Source organism: Lutra lutra, chromosome 5 (assembly GCF_902655055.1).
Source record: "Lutra lutra chromosome 5, mLutLut1.2, whole genome shotgun sequence".
In the NCBI taxonomy this organism is placed as follows: Eukaryota; Metazoa; Chordata; class Mammalia; order Carnivora; family Mustelidae; genus Lutra; species Lutra lutra.
Genome location: NC_062282.1, coordinates 73,379,030 through 73,395,883, shown reverse-complemented (window position 1 = coordinate 73,395,883; position 16,854 = coordinate 73,379,030). Strand labels below are relative to the sequence as shown.

Here is a 16,854-nt window from a genome sequence, read left to right as displayed (position 1 = left end):
TGGGTTGCGACGTCATCACGTTGGGACGTAGATGCCTCAGGCCGTGGTGCCTTACGCAGTGTCTGATGTCATGACGTAGAGCCTAGCAACCGCGCAGGCTCCTGGCGGAGTCCGTTATGGCCGCTGCTGCCTTGAGGAGGATGAGGGGAACTGTGCAAAGGAAACTGCGGCCTTCGCCCGGCCTTCAGATCCCCGGAGTATTGGCGTGGCCGCTGGTCCCGGCGCTCCTGCTTGCGTCCGCCACCATGTCCAGTGGTAAAGGGGGCGCGGCGGCAGGGCGGGCGCGGGAAGACGCGGAGGGCCAGCACCGGCGGGGAGTCAGGCCCGGCGGGGGAAATGACGCTTCGGAGTGTCCGGAGCAGATGGCACTGTGTAGACAGGGCAGGGTCTCTAGGGGCGAGGACGGAGGGTAGGGTGTCTGAGGAGGTGGGGTCTCTGAGAAGCCGAGAAATGGGGATGAGAGATGCGGGGATCCAGGGAGCGGGGAGCAGAGTATGTAGATGGGCGTGGAGGGAGGAGTGGTGTTGGTATCTAGGGAGTCTTGAAGAATGGGTTGCTACAGGGTATGGCGGTGGTGGGGTCTCCGAAATTGCTCGCAGTCGTGAGGGGACAGAGGGGACAGATGCTGAGGAGATGACTGCGGTTAGGAGGTGTGGTGTCTAGAGAGGGTCCCAACGCCGGGGGGGGGGGGGCGGGGGAGGCACGCAGGGGTCCAGTAGGGCCAGGGGAGTGTGGGCGGTTTCCAGAACGGTGAGGTAAGTGGTAAAGACCAGGGTGGGCCGGGGCACTGACCAGACTGAGCTGATGGAATAATTTTGGAGAGCAAAAGTGAAGGGGAGAAAGCTGTCTTAGGATACTGGTGCATCTCTGAGATCTGGGAGGTTCTGGTGCTTGGTAAAGAGCCAGAATACTGAGGCTTTGGGCTCCTGAGGGGCTTGGGAGGAGGAGAGGAGGAAGGTGACAAGGGAGATTCTTGGTAAACATGGTTCCTTGTGTCCTGGGTTAGCTGGAAAAGACTGCTTCATTTAAATAGAGTCGTAGGATTTTATTTCATTAAAAAATTTTTATTAAAATTCTTTTTATTATTTATTTAGGTATGATTAGCATATAACATGCTAGATTCAGGTGTACAACATAAATTTGGTATTCGTGTACACCAGGAACTGATCACTTCAGTAAATGTAGTTACAACATATCACATTTTGTAACAGTTACAAAATTTTTTTTCTTATAATAAGAGCTTTTAAGATTTACTCTCTTTGCAGCTTTCAAATATGCATTATTACTCTATTACTGACCATAGTCACCATGCTATTTATTACATCCTCATGACTTATTTTGTAATTGGGAGTTTCTTCCTTTTGGTGCTCCTCTACCATTTCACCAACCTCCAATTCCCTCTTTTCTGGCAACCACCAGTCTCTTCTCTATGAGTTTGGCTTGTTTGCTTGTTTGTTGTTGTTTTGATCCCCCCCCACCCCACCGTATAGAGGTGAAATCATATGGTATTTGTCTTTCTCTGACTTATTTCAATTAGCATAGTGCTTCAAGGTCCATCCATGTTGTCACAAATGCTGTAGTTCATTTTTTGTGAGTGTGTGGCTGAGTATTATTCCATTGTATATACACACCCCATATTTACCTGTTCGTCCATCCATAGGCATTTAGGTTGTTTCGCTATCTTGGCTGTTGTAAATAATGCTACATGATTAAGTATTTCTTTTCTTAGAAATGTTATATTGTGAATGAAGATATTGAAGGCTTTATCAGGAAATAAAGAAGTGTGTAACTTAGGGCCTGAGACTTAGGGGGACAAATCTATTAATAAGAATTTGTAATGATTAAGCAGTATTTTGTTTAGTATTCCCTTTTTTCTTTAGGCAGACATAGCCCTGCTCTTCTTCTTAAATCTTTTTTGAATTTTCAGATGAAAAACTGTGAATGGGATAGTGTTTTCTTATTTGCCAACAGGGGCTGTCTAGCCATACATTCGTCGTCTACAGTGCTGTGGTTACTTCCTTAGGTTTCCCCAGCAGCAGTGAGGGCAGGGCAGCCACCATCCCAGAAGCATTTTAAGTTTGTGGGGCAGGACTGAGATTCATTTTCACAAGGCCCTTTCATCAGGAGTAGAATATAACGAGGATTTCTTTGGTTGATGCAGATAATTCCTTTTCCCAAAGTACTTACGTAGTATGATTGTTTTGGTTATTTAATCATTTAAGACAAAACCTGACATTTAAGCATTTATATTTCTTACTGGAATGATTAAGACATACAGTTTGAGGGATATATAGCTAGTAACTGTAGTTCATAAACAGCTTTTCCCCTGGTTGAAAATTTTGTAGGGAGGGTCAAGCAAGGGGGGAGTGTGGAGTATTAAGGTGTCTTCTTGTTTCTATTTATTAGAGCGCCATAAATATTGCTCCAACTAAACTGGGACATTTTAGATAATCTTTTTTTTTTTTATTAAATCTTTCTGTCAATTTAAAATTCTTTTTTTTTATTTTAAAGATTTTATTTATTTGACAGAGAGAGATCACAAGTAGACGGAGAGGCAGGCAGAGAGAGAGAGAGAGAGAGAGAGGGAAGCAGGCTCCCCGCTGAGCAGAGAGCCCGATGCAGGACTCGATCCCAGGACCCTGAGATCATGACCTGAGCCGAAGGCAGCGGCTTAACCCACTGAGCCACCCAGGCGCCCTCAATTTAAAATTCTTATTCTCTACTAAAAATAATTTGAATGTAAACTAACATATGCTCCTAAGAAGGAAGCAGCTACATTGCAGTGCAGCATGCCATTTGTTAAAATTTGGTAAGAGAAGTGTTTTTTGTAAGCTTACCTTATGATAGAGCAATTTCAAGTAATTTTAAGACTCTTTTGTTTAATTTTTTTTTATTTTAAAGATTTTAAAATTTATTTTGAGAGAACACAAGCAGGGGGAGGAGCAGAGGGAGAGGGAGAAGCAGACTCCCTGCCGAGCAGGGAGCCCAGTTCGTGGCTCAGTCTCAGCTACCCTGGGATCATGACCCAAGCCAAAGACAGACACCTAACAGACTGAACCACCCAGGCACCCCAACGTAATTACTCTTTTAATTAAAAAAATAACAGCCAAATAAGATGTGTTGAGTTCCAAACTTCAACTAAGCATAGAAAGTTAGGAAGTTACTGCATTAGATTTATTTAAACTTGTTTCATATTAGGTTTTTTTTTTTTTAAGATTTTATTTTATTTATTTATTTATTTGACAGATAGAGATCACAAGTAGGCAGAGAGGCAGGCAGAGAGAGAGAGAGAGAGAGAGGAAGGGAAGCAGGCTCCCTGCTGAGCAGAGAGCCCGATGCGGGGCTCTATTCTAGGACCCTGGGATCATGACCTGAGCTGAAGGCAGAGGCTTTAACCCACTGAGCCACCTACTGGGCATTGGTGGTTCGGTGGTAGAATTCTCACCTGCCCACTGAGCCACCTAGGCGCCCCTCATACTAGGTTTCTTAAAATTGCAGTACTTGGTTGTATTCTTGGCAATCTGTAAGGATTTTAAAGTTTTATATTTTTATTTTGACAAAATCTAAAAAAATTAATATAAGCATTGTTTTGGATCACTGGATGATCATCTTATGATTAGGTCTTACCACGTCATTTCAAAAGTGCCTACTTTCTATGTATGCCATCGGATTGCTCCCAAATGATCACCTAAATTTAATGTGTAATATGTTTAATTTTTGAGGCACTGTTGCCTCAGTGCCCATTCTGAATGAATTCTCAGGGTACTCTGCATTCTTGTTTAAGAATTATTGTTGTAATCTATTTTAAGACAGTTTTTTAAAGGGACCCATAAAAAAAAAGAATTTAATGTAGAAAGGAGGAAGCAGGCTCCCTGCTGAGCAGAGAGTCCGATGTGGGGCTCAATCCTAGGACCCTGAGATCATGACCTGAGCTGAAGGCAGAGAGAGGCTTAACCCACTGAGCCACCCAGGCGCCCCTGAATAATACTTATTAATTTTGCTCCTACTTGGTGCTAGGTATTGGAGTTATAATAACAAATGGAGTGATATTGGAGATACCCTTAGAAGAATGAGTGGGGTTTTGCCTGCCTGAAAACTATGGGAAAGGCTTTTTACAGAGTGTGATAGGTGCAAAGATGCTACTTGGGAAGTAGTGTAGGGTTTGTGGTGAGAATTGGGTCAAGAGCGTATTCAGTAAACAGGTATTGCTATCTGTTAAGTAGGCAACAGGGATAGAGTAGTTTGGGAGTTTAGTAAGAGATGAGGTTGAGGTAATGGGTGCCAGATCATTAGGATCTTGTAGGCTATTACAAAGACTTAGAGTTTTACATTTGAGAGAAATGGGGAGCTCCCGGAGGGTTTTAAGCATAATTGAACTTAAGTTTTTACAGGATGACTCTGGCTGCTATGTCAAAAGCAGACAGTAGGAGTTAAAGTAGAAGCAGGCAGAGGGTTTAGAAGGCCTTACTCTTTTTGGAGTGGGAAGTAAAAGTATGTTTCCTTAAACTTTTTATTTTGAAATACTTATAGATTCACTTGCAATTGTAAGAAATAATATAGATTCTGTATACCCTTTACCCATTTCCCCATCTTAAGAAACTGTAGTACCATGTCACATCCACAGTATTAACGTGGATACAGTCAAGATATAAGAGCATTTTCATCAACCTCTTGTGTTGTTTTTTATAGTCACGCCTACTTCCTTCCTATCCCCACTCCATCCTGAAATCCTGACAATCACTAATCTGTTCTTTATTTCTTTAATTTTATCATTTGAAGAATGTGATATAAATGGAATCATATAGTATGTAGCTTTTTGGAATTGGCTTTTTTAAAATTTTTATTTTTTTACCTAGCGTAATTCTTTGGAGATTCATCAAGTTGTTTCATGTGTCAGTAGTTTTTTTTTTTTTTTATTGCTGAGTAATACTCTGATATTATATAGACACACTGCACTTGTTTAACCATTCATCCTTTGAAGGACATCTGGGTTGCTTCCAGTTTTTGGTTTTTATGATTAAAGCTGCTACAGACTTTCATGTATGGATTTTCTGTGTGATTGTAAGTTTTCATTTCTTTGGGATAAATGCCCAGGAGTACAGTAGCTGGGTCATATGGTAGTTACGTATTTAGTTTTTTAAGGAACTGCCAAACTGTTTTCTGGCATAGTTGTCCTATTTTATGTTACCACCAGCAGCATTTAAGTGATCTAGCTTCTCTGCATCTTTGCCAATATTTGGTATTGTCATTACTTTTTATTTTAGTCATTCTGATAGGTATACAGTGATATCTTTATTGTGGTTTTAATTTGCATTTCCCTAGTGGCTAATATCTTTTCCTGTGCTTATTTGTCATCTGTGTATTCTCGTCAGTGAAATGTGCCTCTATGTCTGTTGCCTGTGTTCTAATTGGATGGTTAGGTTTTTCATTTTTGAGTTTTCAGATTTTTTTTTTCTTTAATTTGACAGAGAGAGAGATCATAAGTAGGCAGAGAGGCAGGCAGAGAGAGAGAGAGAGGGGGAAGCAGGCTCCCTGCCAAGCAGAGAGCCCAATGCAGGGCTCGATCCCAGGACCCCGAGGTAATGACTCGAACCGAAAGCAGAGGCCCAACCCACTGAGCCACCCAGGTGCCCCGAGTTTTCAGGTTTTTTTTAATGTATTCTGGATACTAGTCCTTTTTTGCATTGGGTCTCACAAATATTTCTCCTTTATATAACTTATCTTTTAATCCTCACAGGAAAGTCTTTCATGGAGCAAAAGTTTTTCATTTTGATAAATCAAATTTATGGATTTTTTTTTTCTTTTTGTGTACTGTGTTTTTGGTGTCAGGTCTACAAATTTGTGCCTAGTCCTAGATTCTTTTTTTTTTTTTTTAAAGATTTTATTTATTTATTTGACAGAGATCACAAGTAGACAGAGAGGCAGGCAGAGAGAGAGAGAGAGAGAGAGGGAAGCAGACTCCCTGCTGAGCAGAGAGCCCGATGCGGGACTCGATCCCAGGACCCTGAGATCATGACCTGAGCCTAAGGCAGCGGCTTAACCCACTGAGCCACCCAGGCGCCCTAGTCCTAGATTCTAAAGATTTTTTCCCTTTGTCTTTTTCTAAAAGCTTTATGATTTTACATTTATTTTTATTTTTTAAAGATTTATTTGAGAGAGCAAGCATGTGTGTGCACTTCAGAGCAAGGGGAGGAGCCCAGGGGAAGGGAAAGAAAGAAGGAGAGAATTTCAAGCAGAATCTGTGTTGAGTTTGGAGCCTGAGGTGGCCTTGATCTCATGACCCTGAGATCATGACCTCAGCTGAAACCAAGAGTTGGATGCTTAACTGACTGAGCCCCTAGGTATCCCTACATTTTACATTGAAATTTGTGATCCAAGGGTGCCTGGCTGGCTCAGAGGGTTGAACATCTGCCTTTGGCTCAGGTTGTGATCTCCAGGTCTGGGGATCCAGTCCTGCGTTGGATTAACAGCTCAGCAGCAGGGGATAGGGGGTGTCTACTTCTCCTTCTCCCCCTGCTTGTGGTCTCTGTCTCTCTCTCTCTCAAATGAATAAATAAAATCTTTAAAAAAATGTGTGACCCATTTATATTTTTATTGTATTTATTTATTATTGTTATTTTTTAAAGTAATCTTTACACCCAGTGTGGGGCTTGGACTCATGACCCAAGGATCAAGAGTCACATGGTCCTCTGACTGAGGCAGCCAGGTGCTCCTGTGATCTATTTTTAGTTCATTTTTGTATAAGGTGTGAGACTTAGGTCAAGGTTTATTTAACTTGTTAATATGGTAGATTGCATTGATTGATTTTTGAATACTGAATTAGTTTTGCACCCTGGAATAACCTTTGTTCATGGAATATTATTCTTTTTATATATTACTGATTTCTATTTGCTAATATTTTGTTAAGGATTTTTGCAGCTATGTTCATGAAAAATATTAGTGTGTAGTTTTCTTTATCTATAGTGGTTTTGGTTTTGGTATCAAGATAATATTGGCTTCATAAAATAAATTGCACAGTGTTTCCTCATGTTCTCTGGGAGAGATTCTGTAGAGTTGGTGATAGTTCTTTAAACATTTAATTCTCTATAAAACCATTTGGGACTGGAGATTAATTCTTTGGGAGTTTTAAAATTAAAGATTCAATTGTGTTAATAGTTATGGGGCTATTCACATGATGTATTTCATACTGGGTGAGTTGTGGGAGTTTGTGTTAAGTTAAGACTTGGGTCTTAACTTTCTCTTTTGGTTGGCTTTTTATGACCTTGCTCTGGCAGGGGAGGAGGGGTTTGCTGCACAGTACTGTCAGGTAGATGTAGAACTCTAGGGTCTCCACTTGATCTCTGTTGACACCCAAAGGGTGATGGTCTTCTTGTTACTTCTAGACCACGGTGGGAATTCTGTCTCCCCTTATCTAGTGGTGGGGGTGGCCTAGTTACTACTGGATGATGATTAAAGTCTTGACTGTATACTAGGACTCTTCTGACACCATTACACTGTGGAGGGGGAAGAGGCACCTTATTACAGCCAGCAGAAGGTGGCTTCTGCAGTAGGCTTTCTACTTGGCCTTTGCTGGTATGGATGGGAGCAGAGCTACAGTGTGTGTGTGTGTGTGTAAATGTTTGCCTGGAGTAGAGCAGTCATTGTCTAAAGTTTTCTTTCTTGCTAGGCTGCCACTCTCCTAATTTTTTTGGTTAGAGAGAACAGGCTTTTTTTTTTTTTTTTTTTTTTTTTTTTTTTTTTGCAGTGGGACAGGAGAGGGCATGTTTTTGTACATACTCGTTGATGTTTCCATGTTGGTTTCTTCAGCTACAGGTCTAGAATACGCGAGGGAAAAAGAAAATCCAGGGAAGTCACAACTAGGTTGTTCCTCAGGTCCTGAATTCTCTAACCACTCTGCCTTATTCTTTCCACCTTTCAGAGTCTTATGTTATTTTGTATATAATATCCAGGGTTAGTTGTTTTCAGTGGAGGAATAGGGAAAAGTTTGTCTATTCCCATTCTTCTGGAAGCCTAAGTAAGAATTCATTTTGAATATGTTAAAGATTTTATTTATTTATTTGAGAGAGAGACAGTGAGAGAGAGCATGAGCTAGGAGAAGGTCAGAGGGAGAAGCAGACTCCCCATGGAGCTGGGAGCCTGATGTGGGACTCAATCCCGGGATTCCAGGATCATGACCTGAGCCGAAGGCAGTCGTCCAACCAACTGAGCCACCCAGGCGTCCCCATTTTGAATATGTTAATTTGAAAGTCAGACATCCAAGAGGAGATGTCAAGTAGCGGTTGGATTTATTTATTTATTTATTTTTAAAGATTTTATTTATTTATTTGACAGATATCACAAGTAGACAGAGAGGCAGGTAGAGAGAGGGAGGGAAGCAGGCTCCCTGCTGAGCAGAGAGCCCGATGTGGGACTCGATCCCAAGACCCTGAGATCACAACCTGAGCTGAAGGCAGCGGCTCAACCCACTGAGCCACCCAGGCGCCCAAGCGGTTGGATTTATAAGTCTAGAGTTCTGGTAGTTCATGTAAATTTTCTTCTCATGGCTTCCTTTTTCTCAGAGCAGTTAGGAAGTAATGCCATCCGTTGAAAATGAGGACAATAGAGAAGGTGTTTTTGAGAACAGAGGAGCTTGTGAATGGAGTGGTCTCCTAAGGGAGTGGGAGGCTAAATGGACTAGAAATATACAATATAATTGCCAGCAACATTACATGTACACCTGAATCTTTGGCATTGAATTTAAAATGAAATAAAAATGGTGACATGATTGTATATTTATTTCCAGCCGTGTTTAGCTGCTTGGTGTAGATGGGGAGTAGTCAGAGAGTTTGATTGAACTTGGGATGTAGCCTTGCCAAGTGAATGGGACAGCGTGAGCAAGGGGGAAGGGGATTGGTGGTGTACATAGGGGAGGGTTCATGGCTGACTACAAAATTGAATCTTGGTAAAGAGAAAGGACAAGGGTATTGGGCAAGGATGGGATGGTGGTCATGGGGGACTGAAAAGATGGTGGGATCAGAGAATTGTAGGTCCTTTTGGACTATGAAGGCAAGGGAATGAATTAGGATAGGTGGTCATGTCAGCAAGTAGGTTGCATGCAGTTGAGATTATGGAAGAGTTGTGATGATAGTGACCATGGTTTGATAAGTTAAGGTTTGATAAGTTTGATAAGATAAGGGGAAGGTCTGGCTTATCAGAAGAGAGGTCAAGGATTTTGAATTCAAGACAGGAGCACTTGGGTAGAATGAACTGATTTTAGCCAGGAGCTAAAATCATTGAGAATAGGAACTTTGATGGACAAAGGTTATTGGGTTATAGCTGATGATGGGCGAATCAAGGCTGGTGCATTTAAGGGGGGGGGGGGGGATGTGAAAATGGTTTGGAAGGGCCCTCTGCCCCCCCCCCCCGCCCACCCCAGAATACTTTCCCCTCTTCCAAACCCAGTGGTGCGAGGATGTGGGTGAATAAACAAATGTTAATTAAAAGGACTTCAGGGAAATTGTATCTTTAAGGGAGAGCAGTTTTCAGTTATAAAAAGAAAGTAAGGGATAAAAGAAGGGATTTGCTGATATCTCACTGAATTCCAGAGAGCACAGTGGATCCGTTTCTGGACATGGAAAGGGGTGGGAGGTGGGGATAATTACAGTCATTTGCACTCCTATCAGCTTGTGTCCTTTAAATATACATGATTGTTCTATTTTAAAGTATATGTGCTGCTGAAGTGAGCACTATATATGATTATTCTAAAAGTCACATATAGAAAAACAATTTTTTAAAAAGTGAAGGTTAGTTAGTTGGCTCCCAGCTTTAAAAAAAATTAGCTTTTGAGGTGCCTGGGTGGCTCAGTGACTGCCTTTGGCTCAGGTCATGATACTGGAGTCCCGGGATCAAGTCCCGGAGTCTGCTTTTCCATTGACCTTTCTCCACTCATGCTCTCTCTCTCTCTCTCATTCTCTCTGTCTCTCAAATAAATAAATAAAGTCCTTTAAAAAAATTAGCTTTTAAATCATATTTTCCCTAACTTCGACAAGAAAGTTAAATACACCAGAGAAATAGTAATTTGTAAATGCAAATATAAGAAGTCTTTTAAAATTCTTGTTTTCTGACTACTGTACTCAATTGTAGGCCCTCTTTCTTTGTTTTCTTCTAATGGAAAGTTTCAAGGAGCCAACTGTTGAAAATACTTTAAGGCAGTTTTACTAATTTACTAATTTTTTTAACCAATTTACTAATTATTTTTTCTAAGAGATTCCAGTCAGTCTCATTGAAACTAGCCATTTTTTCTATACAAAAGAGTTGTCAACTATGGTACACAAACCAGAGTGTATTCATGTATTTAAGTATTACATGTTTGAACAAAGAGTGGTCTGTTAGGTTGTTGATTTACGTGCATGCACATGTTTGTGAAAGCCCAGGAATGATTTGGTTTAATCTTACCCCTATAAAATATTTTACTTTAATTTGATAGGCTTTAAAATAGTATCTTTGTCTTTTTAGATCTCATGCGACAGCTCATCTTTAAAAAAAAAAAGATTTATATACTTTCAGAGAGAGAGAGAGAGAGCATGAATTGGGGAAGGGCAGAAGGAGAAGGAGAGTCTTAAGTAGACTCTTCTAAATGTGGAGCCCAACACAGGCTTGACCTCACGATGCTGAGATCATGAGCCAAAATCTCAGCTGAGATGCTGAGCCAAAATCAAGTTAGATGCTTGACTGACTACACTACCCAGGTGCCCCAGACAGTTCATTTTTTTTTTTTTTACAAGTATAATGGGTATTCTTGAAGCTTTTCAACAGATACTACATTAGATTGTATATTAGAAACACTGTTAAATTTCAGCAGGGATTCTTCTGAACTTTTGGCGTATAGAGGTACTTCTGTAAATAATTTAAACTACTTTAGTAAACCATACTGAGTGGGTGGGAGCATAGGGAAATAAGAGCTTGTACGTATTTGGTGTCATTCCCATTCTGGATTGCCTTACCCAATCTTTAAAATAGTCTAGTTCAGGGCGCCTGGGTGGCTTAGTGGGTTAAAGCCTCTGCCTTTCCACTCAAGTCATGATCTCAGGGTGCTGGGATCAAGCCCCGCATCGGGCTCTCTGCTCAGCAGAGAGCCTGCTTCCTCCTCTCTCTGCCTGCCTCTCTGCCTACTTATGATCTCTGTCTGTCAAATAAATAAAATCTTAAAAAAAATAAAATAGTCTAGTTCACACTTAGTTTTCAAGTTTCTAATCCAATTTCCATTTCTTCCCCTTGAGTTTTCGCTTTCTTCTTCCTAAGAGTACCTAAAAGAAAGAAAGGAAGGACGAAGGGAAAGTTGGTCTTCAGGTTCTAGTATCCCTTAGAAATGCTGATTACAGCTTGCTTATAGTTCCTCTTAAATTTGTTGTATTGTATTGAAAATATTTAGGTTCACATTTTTTAGAAAGATTTTATTTATTTATTTGAGAGAGAGAGAGAGAGAGAAAGAAAGCACAAGCAGGGCGAGCGTCAGAGGTAGTGGGAGAAGCAGACTCCCTGCTAAGCAGAGAGCCAGACTTAGGGCTTTATCCCCGGACTCTGGGATCATGACCTTAGCCAAAAAGCAGATGCCTGACTGATTGAGCCACCTAGGCACCTGATAGGTTCACATTTTGTATCTAGTTTGTGACCTGCTTGAGCCAGGATCGGCCACCAGTCTTTCTGTTCTGGAGATGGGGGGCAGTCTGCACAAGGGTTATTGAAGTCCAGCCCCTTTTTGAAATGAAAACAGAGGGGATGGATAAGAAAGAGCTTTGTGTGAATTTTACCATTGTGACCCAAAGTTACCCCATCTGTTCTTTCCTTTTTCTTTTGATGACAGGCTGTGTAATGTAGTAGGTCTTTTACAGTGCTAAACTTGTTACTTTCTGGCTAAAGAGTTATTACCTAATGAATAGTTGACTAAGAAGACATGTAACTGATTGCTGGCCATTGAGACTTACTAACAAATTCTCAAGGGAAAGGAATTTGGCAAAGAGAAATGCTTAGTGAAAAATTTAGGTAAATATGCTTGTAGCCTGGTGGAGATGAAGTTGGAGCTTTCAGTTTAATATTCTTTATTCTAGCTCAACCACAAACTGATTTGCCGGGCCACGCTGCACCTCAGCAAGATGTTTCTGCTCCAAATATGAGTGCTTTAACACATGAAAACCAAACCAACCTTTCTGTCTTCCAAATCAGCACCACTCTCCAACCCACAGCTAGTACAGAGAAAGGTGGAGGGGCATCTGTAGCCCCTCATCCCTCACCTACTACTTCTCTGTCTCAAGAGGAAACAGATAACAATGAAGATCCCAGCATAGAGGAGGAGGATCTTCTCACACTCAATAGTTCTCCGTCCACTGCCAAAGACACTCTGGACAATGGAGACTATGGAGAACCAGACTATGACTGGACCACCAGCCCCAGGGATGAGGAGTCGAGTGAGGCTCTGGAAGAAAACAGGAACTACATGGAAATTGAACAGTCAGTGAGATCTTTTAAGACCCCATCCTCAAATATTGAAGAGGAAGATAGCCATTTCTTTTTTCATCTTATTATTTTTGCTTTTTGTATTGCTGTTGTTTACATTACATATCACAACAAAAGGAAGGTATGTTTGGGGTTTTCAGCCCCTCTAATTGCCCTTTATTATCTCAGTCCTATTTCTTATTAATGTTTTGGTAATTCAGATTTTTTTTCTTTTTCAGTCAAGTTTAAATTGATGGTAAAATTTCAAGATGTCTGATCAGTTTATAAACTTGTGGTATATTTTAGCAAATTACAGACAGATTGCTTTACCTTGTGTGCTTCTAAAAAAAGAAGTAGAATTGTTTTTTAATGAGCAAAACCAAAGCCTAGTGGTTTTTGAAAAAGAGATGTTACATCTTAAGTTACCATTTTTACTTCAGTGGGAATATTTATGGAGAAAGGTTTTTTTTTTTTTTTTTTAAAGATTTTATTTATTTATTTGACAGAGACACAGTAAGAGAGGGAACACAAGCAGGGCGAGTGCAAGAGGGAGAATCAGGCTTCCTGCCAAACAGGAAGCCTGACATGGGGCTCGATCCCAGGACCCTGGGATCATGACCTGAGTCGAAGGCAGATGCTTAATGACTGAGTCCCCCAGGTGCTCCAGAAAGATTGTTAATTTAATACTTCTAATTAAGTAAGCATTGAACTTAATAGTATTTAATAATTTTTTCTTCCTGGCTATAAAATCATTACATATTTATTTTAAGTGCCAGTGATACTCTATCCCAGTGTTGAAACATTGGGCCATATCTGTTCTAAACATCTAAGGGACTTTTAAATAGGCAGACTCCTGGGCTCCACTGTGGTTTTCTAATTCATTTCTATAGATAGAATCCAGAATCAGTCTTCAGCAAGCACTCTGTACATTAAAATTTGAGTAGCTCTGTTTTTGTTTACAAGAGGGAAAATAAAGCCCCCTTTTTTTTTTTAAAAGATTATTTATTTATTTATTTATTTGACAGACAAGTAGGCAGAGAGGCAGACAGAGACAGAGAGGAGGAAGCAGGCTCCCTGCTGAGCAGAGAGCCCCATGTGGGGCTTGATCCCAGGACCCTGGGATCATGACCTGAGCCGAAGGCAGAAGGCTTTAACCCACTGAGCCACCCAGGCGCCCCTACAAGAGGGAAAATAAAGCCCTTTTGTTATTGTTTTTTTACTTTTTGAATTTGGGAACCTAGGCTTGTATAAAACCTTTTTATACTTGTTATAATTTTAGCATATCCTCTATTTTCTTTTTGGCATATCTAATTTATTTTATTTTATTTTTTTTCCAGATTTTCCTTCTGGTTCAAAGCAGAAAATGGCGTGATAGTCTTTGTTCCAAAACAGTGGAATATCATCGTCTAGACCAGAATGTTAATGAGGCCATGCCTTCTCTGAAGATTACCAATGATTATATTTTTTAAAGCACTGTGATTTGAGTTGGCTTATTATGTAATTTTATTTGCTTGACTTTTTTATATAATATTGTGCAGATGTTTTGCCATAGGCAGTTGGTACTTAAATGAGAGATGGGGGTCTCTCTTTATTTTGCCTTGGTGCTTTGGAAATGAAATGTCACAAACAAGGAGCATATAATTTTTTATCTACACTTTTGGAGGTAAATTTAATCAGGTGTCCAGAATGTGGAGCTAAGCGTTCTCTGTTAGTTTTGTTTTGGATTTCTTTATTGTGCTTCTTCTGGAAGTATTAGTAATGCTAGTTTTAAAAGATCCTAGCCTTCAACTAAATCCTAATGTTATCTGGAACTGCTGGCTCAGATTCTCTTTCTGCCATCCAAGTACTATTTTTTTAGCACACATTTTGTGCTCCCAAACTGTAATCTACAAGGATGTGTGTAATAGTGCTTGGCATATAAGTATCATTTTTTCTTTCAGGAAAATTGATTTGCATATTTTGGATAATTTAAACATAATTTAAGATAATGATATTGCTCAATCTGACCGCAATTTTAGGCAACACATTAATAAATGTTTCTAGAAATTCTGGCAATAGAGAGACTCTGCGGTTTGCAGTGGACATAGATAAAATGTTCCAGAGATACCATATTTGGCTTGAATTACTGAATTAAATTTAGAGGTAGAAATTGTGGCAAAATATTAAATACACATACAATTGCTTTTAGTTAGCAATTGATTGTAGCACAGGTTCCTCCAAGCTTTCAAGTAAGGAGTAGAGTTTGGAATTGTATCAGATTTGTTCACTTTGTTTATTACTTTATAGTAAGTTTGAATAAATCTTAGGGGCCATTATCACTTAACTAATATTGTATCTAAGCCTTTCAATTTAAAATTATACCTGAATGAAGTTGTTTGTATACCTAAAGGATATATGTGTACACTGACTTTTTCTCCCCCGTACTTGTTTTATTTTCTTCTGTTTTGTTTTTCACAGCAACTGGAAATTATTTACTGTATTTCATTTTAGCCTGTCTTTATATAATAAAGAGTTGATCAGTATGTAAATATGTGATTTGAACCATGGTTGACTTACAAATGTCACTGCAACTTTTTAGAAAACATAACCCTTACTATATGTTGAACACTTGTTCAGAAAGCCCAGGCGAGCCAGTGGGCATGTGCTTTGTGTGAAGATGGAAGAAGTAGGGCAGTCCACCATTTCTTTCAGGTGGACATTTTACCGTCCGGGATAAGGAAGGGGAGCACAGTGGAAATACACCTGAACTGTTTTATTGCAGTAATTTTTCATATCTGAAATTGTATTATTTAATATTTTGAATAAGATTTTAAAAATAAATGGCAAAGATATAAATCTATGATATTACAAGTGTGTTTCATTTTAATGATGGCATGGAGTCCTTCCTTTGGGTGGTGACAGGGGTCATGCTTTGTTTGGGAGGAAGCTAAACTGACCAGCTTGTTTTTGTTCCTTTTAGCAGTAGTACGCTGCCTCTTTGAATCCTCTTAGATTTCAAATTCTAGTTTAGGTCCAGTTTTCTGCTTGGTACTGAAGTTTATTGAAAACTGGCAAAGTAGGATTGCAAAGAAAAGTAAAGCAGCTAAATCAGTGTATAGTTTCTGGTGTTCTGGCCTCCTTGTTGTCTCCCTGTTGAAGGTTCCCATCAGGAAGCTCATACCCACTTAGTGGATCTAGGGTTTTTGGGCTTTTCCTGATGGCACAGTCTTTGCATTCCATGCCCCAGTGCTGCAGTCAAGTAGTCTTTGACTTTGAGCATCACATCATCCACTGAGTAAACGTGCTGCCACTGGGATGCCTGACTGGCTCAGTTGGCAGAGCATCCGACTCTTGATTTTGGGGTTGTGAGTTTGAGCCCTGTGTTGGATGTGGAGATTACTTAAAAAACATAAATCTTACTTTTTTTTTTCAAAGATTTTATTTGACAGGGAGAGAGATCACAAGCAGGCAGAGAGGCAGGCAGAGAGGAGGAAGCAGGTTCCGCACTGAGCAGAGAGCCGGATGCGGGACTCGGTCCCAGGACCTGAGATCATGACCTGAGCTGAAGGCAGAGGCCCTAGCCCACTGAGCCAACCAGGTGCCCCATAAATCTTATTTATTTTTTTTTAAAGATTTTATTTATTTATTTGACAGAGAGAAATCACAAGTAAGCAGAGAGGCAGGCAGAGAGAGAAGAGGAAGCAGGCTCTCTGCTGAGCAGAAAGCCCGACGCGGGGCTCGAACCCAGGACCTGGGATCATGACCTGAGCCGAAGGCAGCGGCTTAACCCACTGAGCCACCCAGGCGCCCCCATAAATCTTATTTTTAAAAAAGATTTTATTTAGGGGTGCCTGGGTGGCTCAGTGGGTTAAGCCTCTGCCTTCGACTCAGGTCATGATCTCAGGGTCCTGGGTTCGAGTCCCGCATCGGGCTCTCTGCTCATCGGGGAGCCTGCTTCCCCCCTCTCTCTGCCTGCCTTTCTACCTACTTTTGATCTCTCTCTCTCTGTCAAATTAATAAATAAAATCTTAAAAAAAAAAGAATTTATTTGAGAGAGAGAGCGTACACAGTGGGGGGAGGGAGAGGGAGAGAGAGGATCTCCCGCAGACTCCCTGCTGAGCAGGGAGCTCAATGTGGGGCTCGACTGGAGGATCCTGGCATCATGACCTGAGCTGAAGGCAGATGCTTAACTGACTGAGCCACCCAGGTGCTCCTAAAAAACATAAAAAAAAAAAAAAGCTGCCCAAGTCTTAACAATGGCACCTGTACTTCTGGGTTATAAATACGTATATAATTCAGACAGGTGTAGATTATAATTTTTGGGTGAATTTGATCTCAGAGTTTTGTATCTTGCTTTTTACCTCACAAATAATGAATATTTCCCATATCATTAATATTCCTTAA

The 16,854-nt window shown here is 40.5% G+C and overlaps 1 protein-coding gene across 1 annotated transcript; it reads left to right on the top strand.

The window, feature by feature from the left end:
- Nucleotides 1-80: 80 nt before the first annotated feature.
- On the top strand, nucleotides 81-15,310 carry C5H5orf15 (chromosome 5 C5orf15 homolog). Its single transcript, XM_047730853.1, has 3 exons — nucleotides 81-255; nucleotides 12,087-12,613; nucleotides 13,809-15,310. Exons 1-3 carry the CDS (start codon nucleotides 117-119, stop codon nucleotides 13,938-13,940), a joined length of 798 nt encoding a protein of 265 aa, XP_047586809.1. The 5' UTR covers nucleotides 81-116; the 3' UTR covers nucleotides 13,941-15,310.
- Nucleotides 15,311-16,854: the final 1,544 nt, after the last annotated feature.